Below are 15,457 nucleotides of genomic sequence, written 5' to 3' on the forward strand. Positions count from 1 at the left end.
GTTCTCACTAACACTTTAACAACAACAATAACTGTAATAGAGATTTTGGCCTATATTTTGATGCTCGAGTTCTGTCACCTACCTAATTAAGCAGCTAACTTGCCTTCCTTCCACTGCTTTGGAACTTGATCCAATTTAGATTTCATATTAAACAAATATGCCATGGCAGATTTCAAATCCGAGGCAGATTCCTTGAGAATATGTGCTGATATATTATAAAGTCCCACAGCCTCATTAATACAATTCAAAACTCAATCCTGGCGTGCCCTCTGTTACATGCTGTCTGAGGTAGTTGTCCCTCAAAAATTTCTTTACTTCTGGTTACTATCTCGTCATACCAATCTATATTGCCATAATTAAAATTCCCAAGAATGATCACCCTTTTCCTATTTACTTGACTAATTTCATCATACATTTCGTGGTCACTACCTTTCACATTAACAGATCTTTAGCAACATCCGACTAAGTATTTAATTCTATTCACCTCTAATCTCAAACCATGCTGCCTGGAAATCAATATCATTATTTCTCCCTTGAATTTCACTCCTTTTCTATCATCAATAGCACTTCACCACCCTTTTAACCCTTACTATTTTCACAAAAAATATCATACCCTTCCAATTTATTCCAATAATAAATTTAGTTTAATCCTTTATCCAAGTGTGAGCAAACAAAATTTCACATGAAAATATTTTCAGGACTGAGGTAAGGTGGTGCAACACCAGGCGACTCAGAGCAAAGGTGGACCAAGCTCTCATCACTCCTAGTCTCAGTATTTTCCATAATGCAAAGCACATCTTGCGGACATGTATACTACTATGCATTAAGGGAAGGGCCACTATCCAGACCGGTTTCGACCTTTATTGAAGTCTTGTCAGTGGGAGGCAGACCCAAACGTGGAGATACTAAGGCAGAAGCAATAGGAGAGGTCATATTTATCTATACAAGTTGCCAACAGGTGTACCACCTTATTATTGAATTACTCTGGATTTAGAGAAAGATGTTGGAAGTTTATTTTGCACTTGGTTAGACTATAATAAATTCAGTTTAATCCTTTATCCAAGTGTGAGCAAACAAAGTCTAACCTACTTGGTTAGACTATTATAGTCTAACCAAATGCAAAATAAACTTCCAGCATCTTCCTCTAAATCCAGAGTAATTCAATAATAAGGTGGTACACCTATTGGCAACACCTATAGGTAAGGATGACCTCTCCTATTGATTCTGCCTTAGTATCTCCACGTTTGGGTCTGCCTCCCACTGATGAGACCTCAATAAAGGTCGAAACCGGTCTGGGTAGTGGCCCTTCCCTTAATGCATAGCAGTATACATGCCTGCAAGGAGATGTGTTTTGCATTATGGGAGATACTGAGACTAGGAGTGATGAGAGCTTGGTCCACCTTTGCTCTGAGTTGCCTGGTGTTGCACCACCATACCTCAGTTCTGAAGATATTTTCAGGGACAAACTTTGTTTGCTCACACTTGGATAAAGGTTTAAACTAAATTTATTATGGTCTAACCAAGTGCAAAATAAACTTCCAACATCTTTCTCTAAATCCAGAGTAATTCAATAATAAGGTGGTACATCTGTTGGCAACTTGTATAGGTAAATATGACCTCTCCTATTGCTTCTGCCTTAGTATCTCCGTGTTTGGGTCTGCCTCCCATGCTGGATATATGTGAAAGGCTCTGCTTGGGGTAGGTTTTTGCCTATCTCTGAGTAGGGCCACCACTGAGATTATGGCTCTGCTTGGTGGTGGGGTGAGCCTGCCACTGGGTAGAGCCAATGCTGAGAAGTTCTTCTTGGCGACGGAGAACCCGTCACCGAGTGGAACAAAGCTGAGTTGGGCGATCTTTCGAGATCGCCTAATTTTTTGAGAGGTCTTTACTTAAATACACCTCAATGAAGGTCGAAACCGGTCTAGGTAGTGGCCCTTCCCTTAATGCATAGCAGTATACATGTCTGCAAGGAAATGTGCTTTGCATTATGGGAGATACTGAGACTAGGAGTGATGACAGCTTGGTCCACCTTTGCTCTGAGTTGCCTGGTGTTGCACCACCATACCTCAGTTCTGAAGATATTTTCAGGGACAAACTTTGTTTGCTCACACTTGGATAAAGGATTAAACTAAATTTATTATAGTCTAACCAAGTGCAATTTCTATATTATAAACTTCCAATAAGTATTCCAATAATTTTTGGGTAAACAATCTCAATCAATGCAACCATTTAATTTCCCTTGTTTCTGATACTTTTAGCAGTTGTATATAGACATAACCTGTCAATGAGTGGGAGCAATCTCTTGAAAATAGTAACATGGAATGTCAGAACATTCTACGAGGCAGGAAAATTAGATAACCTACTCCAGGAATTAGAAGTGATGAAGGCTGATATTGCAGGTATCAGTGAAGTGAGGTGGACAGTTACAGACATAATAAGAAGAAAAAATCACACTATAATCTACTCTGGCAGTGACTTACACCTTAATGGAGTAGCGCTTGTCCTACGTAATAGAATTGCAAAATCTCCACAGGGATATTGGCCCATAAATAACAGAATCATAACAGCCAAAATAACTGCACAACCATTCAACCTGTATATTATCCAAGCATATGCACCAACCCAAGATCACCCAGGTGAAGAGTTGAAACAATTTTATGAAGACATCCAAACTGCAATCTCCAGTGCTAAGTCAGATGGTGTTATTATACTGATAGGCGACCTAAATGTAAAAGTGGGCTCAGAAAAAATCTCATTTTGCATGGAAAACCAAGGGTTGGAATCAGAAATGAAAGAGGCGAAAGATTAATTCAATTATTCTGTGAAATCAATGACCTAATAATTGCCAACACACTGTTTAAACATCCTCCCAGAAGACTATATACCTGGACAAGCCCTGGGGACATCTGTAGAAACCTAATTGATTATATAATAATAAGCAAAAGATTCCGAAATGCAATAACACAAACAAAAACATATCCTGGAGCAGACATAGGATCGGACCACAACCCAGTGATTGCAAAAATCAAAATAAAATTTAAGATACCAAGCCAACCATGCATAAGAGAAACTTATAATTCAGACTCACTTAACAACCAAGAAGTTAAAGACTGCTTTATAAAAGAATTCACAAAATCCCTTAACAAGTCTGACACCACAACTCACACAGAAAATAGAATGCCAATTGATGAAATTAACATGAACTGGCAAACATTCAAGAATAGCATCAATGAAGCAGCCAAAAATACACTCCCACAATTAAAAAGGAAAAGGAATAAACCTTGTATGAATGAAAAAATACTGACGTTGATGGAACAAAGAAAAAAATTAAAGAACAAACCTGAATATAAAAGAAATAATTAAGCATGAATAAAGAGATTAAAAAAATGCAGGAAAGCCAAAGAGGAATGGATTAAATATAAATGTATAGATATAGAAAACCTTGATAGAAAACACAGAAGCAGAGAAATGGATGAAAAGATCAGAGAAATGACAAGCAGGACAAATACCGCAAACCATGCAAGGGAAATTATATGAACAACAAAGAAATGATATTCCTGAACAGACTGATTTAGAAGGACCATCCATTTTACTCTGTGAAGTTGAAAATGCCGTCAGAAAACTAAAACCACATAAAGCTGCAGGAATAGATAACATCTTGGCAGAATGGTAGAGGGTTCTCGATGAAGAAGGACTGAAATTTCTAACAAAATTATACATTAAAATATACGAGACTGGATTTCTACCCAAAGATATTAATCACTCAATTTTCGTTCCAATTCCCAAAAAAACAAAAGCTACAAGATGTGAAGAGTTCAGGACTATCAGCCTCATCCGTCAAGTATCAAAAGTCCTCTTATACGTTATTCTTGAAAGAAATAAAAGAAAAATAAACATAGAAACAAATGATACACAAAGTGGCTTCAAGGAAAATGTAGGTACAAGAGAAGGTATTTTCAATGTCAGAATCATCATAGAAAGATATCTAGAAAAACAAAAAGATGTGTACCTCTGCTTCATAGATTACAAAAAGGCATTCAACAATGTCCAACATGAACAATTAATTGAAATCATTTCAAAAATAGACATGGATGGAAAAGACATTAGGCTATTAACTAATCTTTACTGGGAACAGACTGCATCTTTGAGAATAAATAGAGAGACCTCAGAAGAATTCCCAGTTCAGAAAGGTGTGAGACAAGGCTGTGTCTTTTCTCCGATTCTCTTTAACCTATACACAGAAGAAATATTTAATAAAATTAGTAACCTCAAAGGAATCACTGTAGGGGACAGAAATATTAATAACCTAAGATATGCAGAGGACACGGTTCTTCTAGCTGAAAACAAATATGACCTCAAATCTCTTATAGATGAAACCCTCAAGTATAGCGAACAGTATGGCCTCAGTTTCAACTTTAACAAGACAAAAATCATGATAATTTCAAGAGAAAAGAAAATACCAAAAATGTGCATCGATATAAAAGGAAATAAATTAGAACAGGTGCAAAAATACATATACCTCGGACACTTGATCACAGAGAATGGCAGGACAGAAGATGAAATTAGAAAAAGGATTGAAATCGCAAGGTCAACTTTCAACAGTATGAAAAATCTACTAACATCTAGAGAATTAAATCTGTAAACAAGACTAAGAATCTCCAAATGCTACATATGGTCTACGTTATTATATGGAGTAGAGACCTTTGAAATGTGGATGCTGTGAAGAATTATGAGAATATCATGGAAAGAAAAAAAGACAAATGAGAGGTACTAGAGATGGCAGTCGTCAACAGGAGCGTGATGAAAGAAATTAAAAAGAGAAAAGTCAGATATTTTGGACATATTCTGAGACATAACTGGCTACAAAGGACACTTCTCGAAGGAACTGTTGAGGGAAAGAGAAAGAGAGGAAGACAAAGACTGGAGTGGATGAAAAATATAGAAGACAGGACCTATCTCTCATATGAGGAATGCAGCAGAGAGGCACAGAATAGGACATGGTGGAGACACATGGTAGTCAATCTCCTGAAGGGAGAAGACACCTGACAGGATATAGACATAACAGCTCATTTCTGAATCTATAACAATTTTTGCTGGTACTACTTATTAGATGTGAGTTGTTCTTCATGCCTTCCTCGAGCTATTCCTTTCTCTCATTACTCATTCCGGTACTCTCTTCATATCCAACTTTTATGTGGTTAAGAGGGTGGCTGCTGGACAGATATGAAAAAGTGGTTATATGAATGGGTAGAATCAAAGTGAGAACAAGTGACTAGTGGTGTGCGGCAAGGTTCATTGGTGGGACCGCTAGTGTTTAATTTGTACATAAATGATATAGGGAATAACCTGAAAGAAAATATTCAGTTGTTTGCTGATGATGATTAGGTAGAGTAATAGTTAATCAAGGTGATGTGGGTATCAATTAAATACCCACTGGGTATTCAATTTAATGTCGAGAAATGTAAAGTTATGCATTTTACAATAAATAGATTACAAACTGTGTACCACATTGATGGAACTGTACTCCAGGAAATAGATGAAGCTAGAGATTTAGGGGTAGTGGTAGACAGAGAGTTAAAGTTTGGAGGATATATTGCTAAGGTTGCTAAGATAGCCCATAAGATTACTTGGCTATTGAATCGCTAACAAGCAAAGATAAGGAAGTTGTTATTCCTCTTTATAAGGCCTTGTGATATGTCCACATCTGGATTACTCTGGTCTGGTGTCCTGGCTTTCTTAGGGATGAGGAAGCAGTGGAGAAGATTCAGAGGTGAGTGGGTAAGATGGTGAGTGGTCTGTGGAATATTCCTTATGAGAATAGATTAAGGGTGTGTGGATTGCATAAGTTGGCTGATAGGAGAAAAAGAGGGAATATGATAGAAACATTAAGTTGGTTAAACAGTTTTATAGGATCGATGCAGGGGAAATGCTTCAACTCTGGGCTGGGGGGGGGTAGAACAAGGGGTTATCCCTGAAAGTTGGATAAAGATTAGGTTAATAGGGATGTCAGGACTAGATTTTTTTGCTCGGAGAGTTGTGAATAGTGGAATCGGTTTCTAGAGTCATTTGTCAGTACTTTGTCTGTTAATGGGTTCAAGGAGAGGTATGACAGATTATGTGGATAGTTTGAGTCTCCCATGATGAGTCTTCCGACTCTGTGGAGGTGCCCGTATATAATAATAATAATAATAATAAAAGATGCATAAATACAATTACTACTCTCACAGGTGAGTAGTAAAACAGATGGTCTAATTGTGAATTATATTGATTACGTTATTTTGCTTACATGGTAATCTAGTGAGATCATGCTCCTGTTTCCTGAATTTGATTGTATTTCATGTTTGGTTTTGTTGACAGAAGAGATTTATTAAATACTATATTAACGTAGATTCTAGTTGCATTATATTTGTAAAGGGTTCAGGAGTTCAAAGTTGAAAGTGGAAAGGTAGGATAAAATACTTGGCTATGTGTAATGATGTGACAGCAATCAAGAAACTTGTTTTCCTTATAGAAGTAAACAAATTAAACACACACACACATACACAAATTTTAAACTGAAACACTAGTAGCAAATTAGTAGCTCTATAAGATAATACAGAGCTCTTGACTAATGTTGAAGTTTCTGGAATAAAAGCTATGCAGAAGTGAAATAAAAAGAAGTAATTTATTAAGTAATCGTTTGCATGCCAACATTTTGCCAGCTCAAGAGGTACTTCAAAGGTACTTTCAAGACACTGAGTGACGACCGAGAATGAAATAACTTCCAGAATAATGCCTGACAGTTGCTATATGATAAGATTTCTCTCTGCAGAGATCTTCTGTGAATACTGTTGATGGAAGGTAGGGCAATGTGCATATAGGATTACACCATCAGTTCAAATGCAGTTCACTGGGTTCTGTGGAACATAAATCACTTTACAGGGACAATCTCTAATTTGAGCTGTTATCTGTGTAGTAGCTAGATTTCTTCCACCTGACAAAATGGTCTTCATGCAACGTATGTTTTGCTAGTCCACTTTTAAGTTGCCTGTAATGAATATACTTTTTGAGTTTTTTCTTCAATCCATCCTGTCTGTTCAAAATAATGAATTCTATATTGATATTGACAGAAGACACCTGGGAGAGAGAGATGATCTTAGCAGTCCTTGATTTCTCAAGAGGGTAGAGACTTTGTCAAGAGGTTTGTGGTTTTTAGACTGTTCTAATTTTGTGTTGTTTTAGTAGTGAGTTTAGTCTCTGTTATGCATTTAATGTAGGATAGGGATATGGTATATGTACACTCTTTAGAAAGGGGGGGGTCGTTTTAAGGAGTTTAACAAGTTTTTTTTGTTTTTTTTTTGTAAATGTTTTGTTCAAATGATGTTAGTAAAGCCTTTTGTTCTAGATGCAATGCATGTATTGAGGTTGAAATATACTGACCCCTAGAGGCTAAGGTTTTGAAAATTCCAAGTTTCTAGACAGGATAGTGGTGTTAAGTGGCATGTATCTGCCTCTGTGTGTGTGTGTGTGTGTGCGCGTGCGTGTGTGCATGCATGCGTGCACGTGCATGTGTGCGTGTGCGTGCGTGGAAGATTTACAGGAGACTAAACATGTGAATGGTCCATCTGACTGCCATTTCACATCAGGTGAAAGAAGAAAGGCAGATTGCTACACAGAACTCAGTTCAAATCACAGGGGCTGTTTCTGGAAGCAACTCATTTTTTTCAGAACCCAGTGAACTAAAATAGAACTGGTAGTGTAATACTACATAAATTTTGGCATAATTCTCTATACTTCCTACCCTCCCAGTAATCACAGATCATTGCAAAGAGTATACTACTGTTGCCCTCCATACATATGACTCCCCCCTTGTTTGTGAGGTCATCTCATTCTCAGTCTTTGTTGAGTATGTGTCCTCAAATTCCCTTTGATAATGCTAGCTTGACCTGCAAAATATCTCATATAGATAATTAATTGAGTTAGTAAATTATTTATTTTCATTCCAGCTCCACATAGTTTTATTCAGCAATCACTACAATATCTATAGAAATTTGAATATGGAAATAATACAAAACTACTAATGATATACATATTTATCTAATACTAAAGCAATCCAATATACAGAAATTAAAGATACCCATACACTGTTATACTTACTTTGCATCTGGATCATATTCAGACCAAAGACGTACAAATTCATCTAGGTGATGTGGTCCCAAAATTGACCAGTCCCGAGTAAGGTAATCAAAATTATCCATAATTACAGCAACAAACAAATTAATTACCTGTTAAGAGACATTTAATAATAAATTTCATGTCAATTTACAGAAAAATATTATATGCATCACTTATTCTATAGATTGTTCATTCTATCATGCACATTTATATGCAAACAGCAAAATTGTTTCACAGATTTTATTCAGGACGGCAATCTACAATACTTGCAAATCATGCTGACCCAATGCCATTTAACAGTATGAGTACTTATATAATCTCATAAAATATAACTATAAATAAAACTTAAATAGATGTCTTATGCTTCAGAGGTTTCTTTTGTTTATATACTTGTATAAACAAAATATATATTTTTTATATATATTATAATATATTTTATATATATTATATATTTTGTATTAATTAATACTATTAGTAATATGCTTTAATAATTAAGAATTAATAATTATTAGTATATTATATATACTAATGTGATACTTAAGAAGATGTTTTAAAAATAAGGAGTCATCACGTTCAACATTCAGAGCTAATCAAAATCTAAATACATCACATTGGTGCTGCAGTGCTGTGAAAAATAATGCAACAGTAATATATTTTTTTCAAATTTGAAAAGCCATAATGAAGTTTGTTGTGATATGTAGGTTTGTAATATTCAGATGGAAAAAAAAATTATTGAATAAAAATCTGTTGATTGTTCATATATGTTTATATATTCAGAGGGGTAAAAAGCCATGCAATACATATATCCTGATTTAAAAAACTGCATATGCTGTTATTCATAAACATTCATGACTTATTTTTCACTGTATTAACAACACCACAAACACTTTTATCAACAAAGATGTTTTATTAACGCTTATATTTCACTGATTTTCAACTCGGCATCATCAGAGCACAACACACTTGTAAACGCGACAGTGAGTGAGTGAAACAATATAATTGCAAAAGACAAAAGATCTAAAGTCCTATTTTTTGGCACCCTCTAAAGGAAAGAAAAAAAAAAGCCAGCAGTTATCCAGGAGTTTTTCTTAGGATAACCGTCTCCCAAATTTTTGGCAAATTAATGCAACCATATTTGTTAAGGTTGGGAGAATTCTTCAAAGCCATTGCTGACTCAAAAAATAATCTTTCAGATCTATAACAACTCCTAAATAGCACATTCGTTTTCCTCCATCTAATCCTGTGTGAAGGAGTGTCCAAAGCATGGTCTGCCAGTCTTGACTTGCCATAGTAATAGTAGCGAATGTATCTTTCATGTTCTTCCAGGCGGATGTTCACTGATCTTCCTATTTGCCCATAATAGGCCAATTCACAGTCACATGGAACTTCATACACTCCTGGGTGTGCTAAAGGGTGAAGTTTATCCTTAGGCGAGCGGATCAGAGTTGCCAGCTTGACATGAGGTTTGAAAGTGGTGCGAAGGCCATGTTTCAACGGCTATCTTTTCCGATGTACCTCTGATATAGGGAATAGAAATGGTCATGTTGTATTCTTGTCTATTAGGGGAGGGCAGAGTAATGGGCCTATGTAGTATTTTATCTATTTTGTAGGGATTGTAGCCGTTGGCTAAGAACGTATGGCACAGGTATTGGAGTTCAGTGGTCAGAGCTGTATCGTTAGAACAAATGGCTCTGGCTCTGTGTGTAAGTGATTTTAAAATGCCATACTGTTGGACTGGATGATGATGATGATGTGATTGTTTATGTAGGCATCTTCCTGTGTGTGTGTTGCCTTTCTGTAAATAGAAAAAGATAGTGATCCATCTGAAAGGTGGGTGACTAATGTGTCAAGAAATGGTAAACAGTTATTTGATTCTTTTCTACTGTGAAGTGAATTTTGGGGTGTTGGCTGTTTAGGTAGGTGACAAAAACATCCGAAGTGTCTTGTCCATAGGGCCAGATGGCAAACACATCATCTACATAGCATAACCACAGTTACCACACTGTGGTAAGTATATTTATTTATAAGTATATTTATTTTATTTATAGTTATAAAATATAACTATAAATAAAACTTAAATAGATGTCTTATGCTTCAGAGGTTTCTTTTGTTTATATACTTATATAAACAAAATATATATTTTTTATATATATTATAATATTTTGTTTTCAAAGTGTTCCATGTAAAAATTTGCTAACGGGAAAGAGTGGGGGGGACCCATAGCAGAACCATTAATCTGTTTGTAGAATTCCCCCCCCCCCATGTAAAGTAACCTGCATTCATGGTAAATTGAAATAATTCAAAAATATCTGGGGGAAATTTAGACTTGATTAAATCAAGCGTGTCTATAAGCGGTACATTGGTAAATAAGGAGGTGACATCGAAACTAACTGTTATGTCTGAATCTTTTAGGATTAGAATTTTAACCAGTGTTTTGAAATGGATTGAATTTTTTACAGGGTGCTTAAAGGTCAAAGCTGTATAACTGAGAGGAGACCTCCACATAGCCTTTAAAGGAATGCGGAGAACCGATCAGGGCTTCTGACCTAATGTCCAATCCTCACCTTCTCGTGGTGCACCCTGTTGGGTATCTACTTGGATACTGAACGAACGAGGATGGGCTGGCAATTTGGGATTTAGCCGACCAAATTGTATTCTTATTGGTTAAACCAAAATAAAAAAAAAAATGATGGTACGACATGACAAAATTTCATGCCGGATGGGGCATCGCCCGGTTAAACAAGGCTCCCGTTGTTTTCGCAAGGGAACCAGGGTGAACAGCGAAAAGTCAGCTACTGGAACAAATCTGAAAACAAACCCCAAATCAACATCACCAGAGTTAAAGATCGGTACTATCAACATAAGAAGCCTGAATGGCAAAGAAATGGAACTAGCTGAGGAATTAGATAAGTACCAGATCGACATAATAGGGGTGACTGAAACAAAAAAGACAAAAACTAGTGAGATCTTTCTGAGCAATAAATACAAAATGTTATATTCAGGAAATGAAAAACAAGGAAAAGAAGGAGTAGCCATAGTATTCAACACAAAATACGAGGCTAATCTTCTTGAATGGCAGCCAGTCTGAAGTAGAGTAATGTGGGCAAATACGGGAATGGGGAACTGGACAATGAGACTTATTTGTGCCTATGGTCCCACAGAAGGTTCTACTAAGGTAGAAGTGGAGGAATTTTTTGATGCTTTAGAAAAAGCAACTGACACAATGAAAAAGGAAAAGTTGGTCCTTGTTGGGGATCTAAATAACAGAGTAGGAAATGATTGTGAGACATACAAAAATATTTTGGGAAAATTTGGAGAAAAGAGCAAAGCTAATAATAATGGCAAATATCTGTTGGATTTCTGCTCAGGACATGGACTGGTTATTACTAACACCATGTTCCAACATAAAAATGTGCACAAATTCACATGGAGAGAAGAGGCAAGGAATAAGAAAAGTCTCATTGACTATGTTATTGTTGATAGTGATGTTTTCTCCCTGGTGCAGGACACCAGAGTGTACAGAGGATTTGAAATTGGAAGCAATCACTATTTAGTCTTGACAAGGATAAAACTGAATTTCATATTGAAAAGAATAACATGTAAGAAAGTTTTAAAGCGAATAAAAGTTGAGCAGCTCTCAGATGTGAATTGTAGACTAAAATACACAAAGATTATTGGAAATAAAATGAAAGAGTTTGAGAACAGAAATCAAACCTTGGAGATTCAGTGGCAAACTCTGAAGAAAACATTGATTGATTCTGCCAGAGAGGCATGTGGTGAGGTTGTCTGCAAGGATAAAAAAATCAGAACTCTCTGGTGGACACAGGAAGTTAAAGAGGCAGAAAAGAAGAAAGCATATCAAAAGTTCCTGTCAAATAAGTCAGCTTGTGCTCTTAGAGAATACAGAGACAAATGCAAGAATGCTAAACACTGTGTAAAACTAGCTAAACAAAAGTCATGGGAGGACTTTGGCAAGAATATAGAAAATAAATATCAAGAAGGTGGCAAAATATTCTGGAGGTTGTTGAAGAAGCTTAGGAATGGAAGAAAGAGTGCTGTAAAAGAAGTTAGAGATTATAAAGGTGACATGAAAATGGGAGAAAAAGATATCCTTGAAGTATGGAGTAATTACTTTAAAAAACTGCTAAATGAAACAAGCAGTGATGACAGCACAGTGGTAAAAAACACTGACCAGGCATGCAGTCAGGAATACATATCCATACTTGAAGTAGAAAAAGCCATCAAAGGCTTGATATGTGGAAAGGCAGCAGGAGTAGATGATATTCGACCAGAAATGCTGAAGTATGGTGGTATAAGAGTCTTACAGTGGCTGCACTGCATAGTTCAGAAAGCCTGGACAGAGGGACGAATTCCCGATGATTAGAGTAGAGCTCAAATAGTGTCCATATATAAAAAGGGAAATAAAACTGAATGTGAGAATTACAGAGGTATTTCCCTACTGAGTGTTCCTGGTAAGATCTATGCAAGTATAATCGAGAAACGGTTGAGAAGAATTGTGGAAGAAAAGCTTGGTGAAGAACAAGCTGGATTCAGGCCAAATAGAAGCTGTCAGGATCAGATCTTCACTTTACGACAAATAGTCGAGAAAACATGGGAATATAACAGAGATCTGTATTTAAGTTTTGTCGATTTAGAAAAGGCATATGACAAGGTGCAAGAAAGAAGCTATTCAATACGCTACAGTTATATGGTGTCAATGGGGCATTATATCAAGCAATACTTAGTCTTTATTTGAGTTGTAAGTCAGCAGTTAGAATTGAAGGAAGTACAGGAAGATGGTTTAATGTTAAATCTGGTGTGAGACAAGGATGTATATTATCCCCTCTGTTATTAATTATCTATATGGATCACATTATGAAGGAAAGTGGTATTAAACACGATATCAAAATTGGAGATGTTAATGTCAGCTCTTTGTTTCATGCGGATGATGTTATACTTATAAATAAATCCGCTACAAGTCTGCAAGATTCTCTGACTAAATTGAATAACTGTTGTAATAGATATGGTATGAAGGTCAGCAATAAAAAGACAAACACAATGAAAATAGGCAGAATCGTTGAAAATGTCAACTGTGTTGTGAATGGAGAACCTGTGGAACAAGTGAAATATTTCAGCTACTTAGGCACGATTTTTACTGAAGATGGTAAATTAAATATAGAAATAGACAACAGAATCAGCAAAGCTGGTATGGTAGGAAGTCAATTGAATAAATTCATTTGGAATAAGAGAGAAATTAGTCGGAAAACTAAATTAGCTGTATACAAGACAGTGTTCAAACCAGTTTTAACTTATGGATCTGAGAACTGGGTCAGAAGTAAAACACTTGACGAAAGACTAGAGACCGCAGATATGAGAGTCCTGAGAAAGATTAGAGGCGTGAACAGATGGCATCAATGGCAATATCATATTAAAAACAAGGATATTAGGAAAGAACTTGAGATTGTTAACATTCAGGAATGCGTTAGCAGAGCTAATCTCAGGTGGTATGGTCACTTAAACAGAATGGGCGAAGAAAGATTAGCAAAACAAGTGTTCTCTGCCAGGTTGGCAGGAAAACAACCCAGAGGAAGACCAAGATATAGGTGGATTGATACGGTACAATGTGCCTTAGACGATAGAAATATAAGATCTGATAATGTTGGAGTCTTGACAAGTAACAGAATGATTTGGAGGAAAATTGTAGATAGGAAGTTAGTGATGATGTAATTTTTTTCATGTAGTAGTACCTGTACACCTTGAGGGTACATGGCAGGAATTTGATGATAATGATGATGATGAATTTTTTACAAAAGTAGAGGAGTTGCCAGTAAGGGGGGACAAGCGACTTGGCTAAATGCTGGGCTAGTTTATATGTGGGACTATCTATTCTATCGACTATGTGGCGTAGCGGGATATTAGTTTTGTGGATTTTTGGTAATCCATAAATATGGGGTGGTTTAGCATGAATTGGTTTTATTTTTCTGATGATTTCTTTGGGCCATGATGTCACTTTTTTCAGTAATTTTCGGACTTTTTTCTTTTGAGACATCGGAGGGTCTCGATGTATAATTTGATATGTGGAACTGTCACATATGAGATCTTGCATTTTTCTGTTATACTCTTCTTTATTCATGATAACTGTTGCATTTCCTTTATCCACTTTTGTATTAATAATATTTTTATTATTATAGAACTTTTTGAGGGCAGTTATTTGCTTACGTGGCATATTACTTTTTGGAGGCTTAGCCTTGTTTATAATATTTGCTATATCTAGTCGCACATTATTGGCCTTTGCTGGCTAAGATCGTGGATACCCCCATTCTACTTTCATCATAATTTCTAGTTTAGGAATTTGTTTGGGCGTGACGGCAAAGTTATGTCCTAGACTGAGAGCATTCTTGGCTTCTTCAGTGAGTGTTTCTCACGATAGGTTTACGACCGCGTGGTCTCGTCGAAGTTGCAGTCGGGACTTCGTATGTTGGCGCTGTTGTAGGAGTTCATATTTCTTTAGGTGTTTGCTTTTTACTTTTGTGAATTCTTTTTTTGCTGCAACTTTGGAGATGTGTGTTGTGCTCTGATGATGCCAAGTTGAAAATCAGCGAAATATAAGCGTTAATAAAACATCTTTGTTGATAAAATTGTTTGTGGTGTTGTTAATACCATGAAAAATAAGTCATGAATAACCATCAACACCTAAACTTATCTGTTAGATTCATAAACATTATATACAAGGTGGTATCAAAAAGTTTCGAGACTAGCTCTGTTCACAAGAAATTACTTTATTTATCTACGTTTACACACTATCATCTTCAAAATAGTCCCCTTGCATATCAATACACTGCTCCCAGCATTCTTGCCACTTCTGGAATGTGTCCTGGAAGTCTTCTTTTCGAAGCATATCAAGCACCTTCTGCGATTCGTGCTGGATCTCTGCAATGGTGTCAAAATGGTGACCTTTGAGCTGGATCTTCATCTTTGGAAAGAGGGCGAAGTCTGCAGGAGTCAAATCTAGCGAGTAGGGTGGGTGCAGAAGTGAGATCATGTTGTTTCTGGTGAGAGATTCACGTGTGAGGAGAGCTCGGTGACAGGGTGCATTGTCATAGCGGAGCATCCAGTTTTTCGTGTGCCACAGATCTGGTCGCTTTTGCCGAATGTCCTCCCTCAGATGCCTTAAAACCTGGCGGTAGAACTCGCTATTGACGGTCTGGCTCCTGAGGACAAATTCTCGATGCACAATGCCACAAATGTAGAAAAAGACGATGAGCTTGCATTTGGTCGAGCTGCGGATGTGCCTCGTTTTTTT

The 15,457-nt window shown here is 36.5% G+C and overlaps 1 protein-coding gene across 1 annotated transcript in view; it reads right to left on the reverse strand.

Annotated features, from left to right (window-relative positions):
- Window positions 1-15,457, reverse strand: part of LOC150108907 (muscle calcium channel subunit alpha-1-like) — a 1,617,925-nt gene that overhangs the window by 231,939 nt on the left and 1,370,529 nt on the right. The window contains exon 37 of the mRNA XM_090414483.1: window positions 8,137-8,264. Within this exon, the coding sequence (XP_090270609.1) occupies window positions 8,137-8,264 (128 nt within the window). The remainder of the gene's footprint in view (window positions 1-8,136; window positions 8,265-15,457) is intronic.

Source organism: Typopeltis vanoorti, chromosome 2 (genome assembly GCF_054136105.1).
Source record: "Typopeltis vanoorti isolate ZY-2024b chromosome 2, IOZ_Tvanoo_1.0, whole genome shotgun sequence".
Classification (NCBI taxonomy): Eukaryota; Metazoa; Arthropoda; class Arachnida; order Uropygi; family Thelyphonidae; genus Typopeltis; species Typopeltis vanoorti.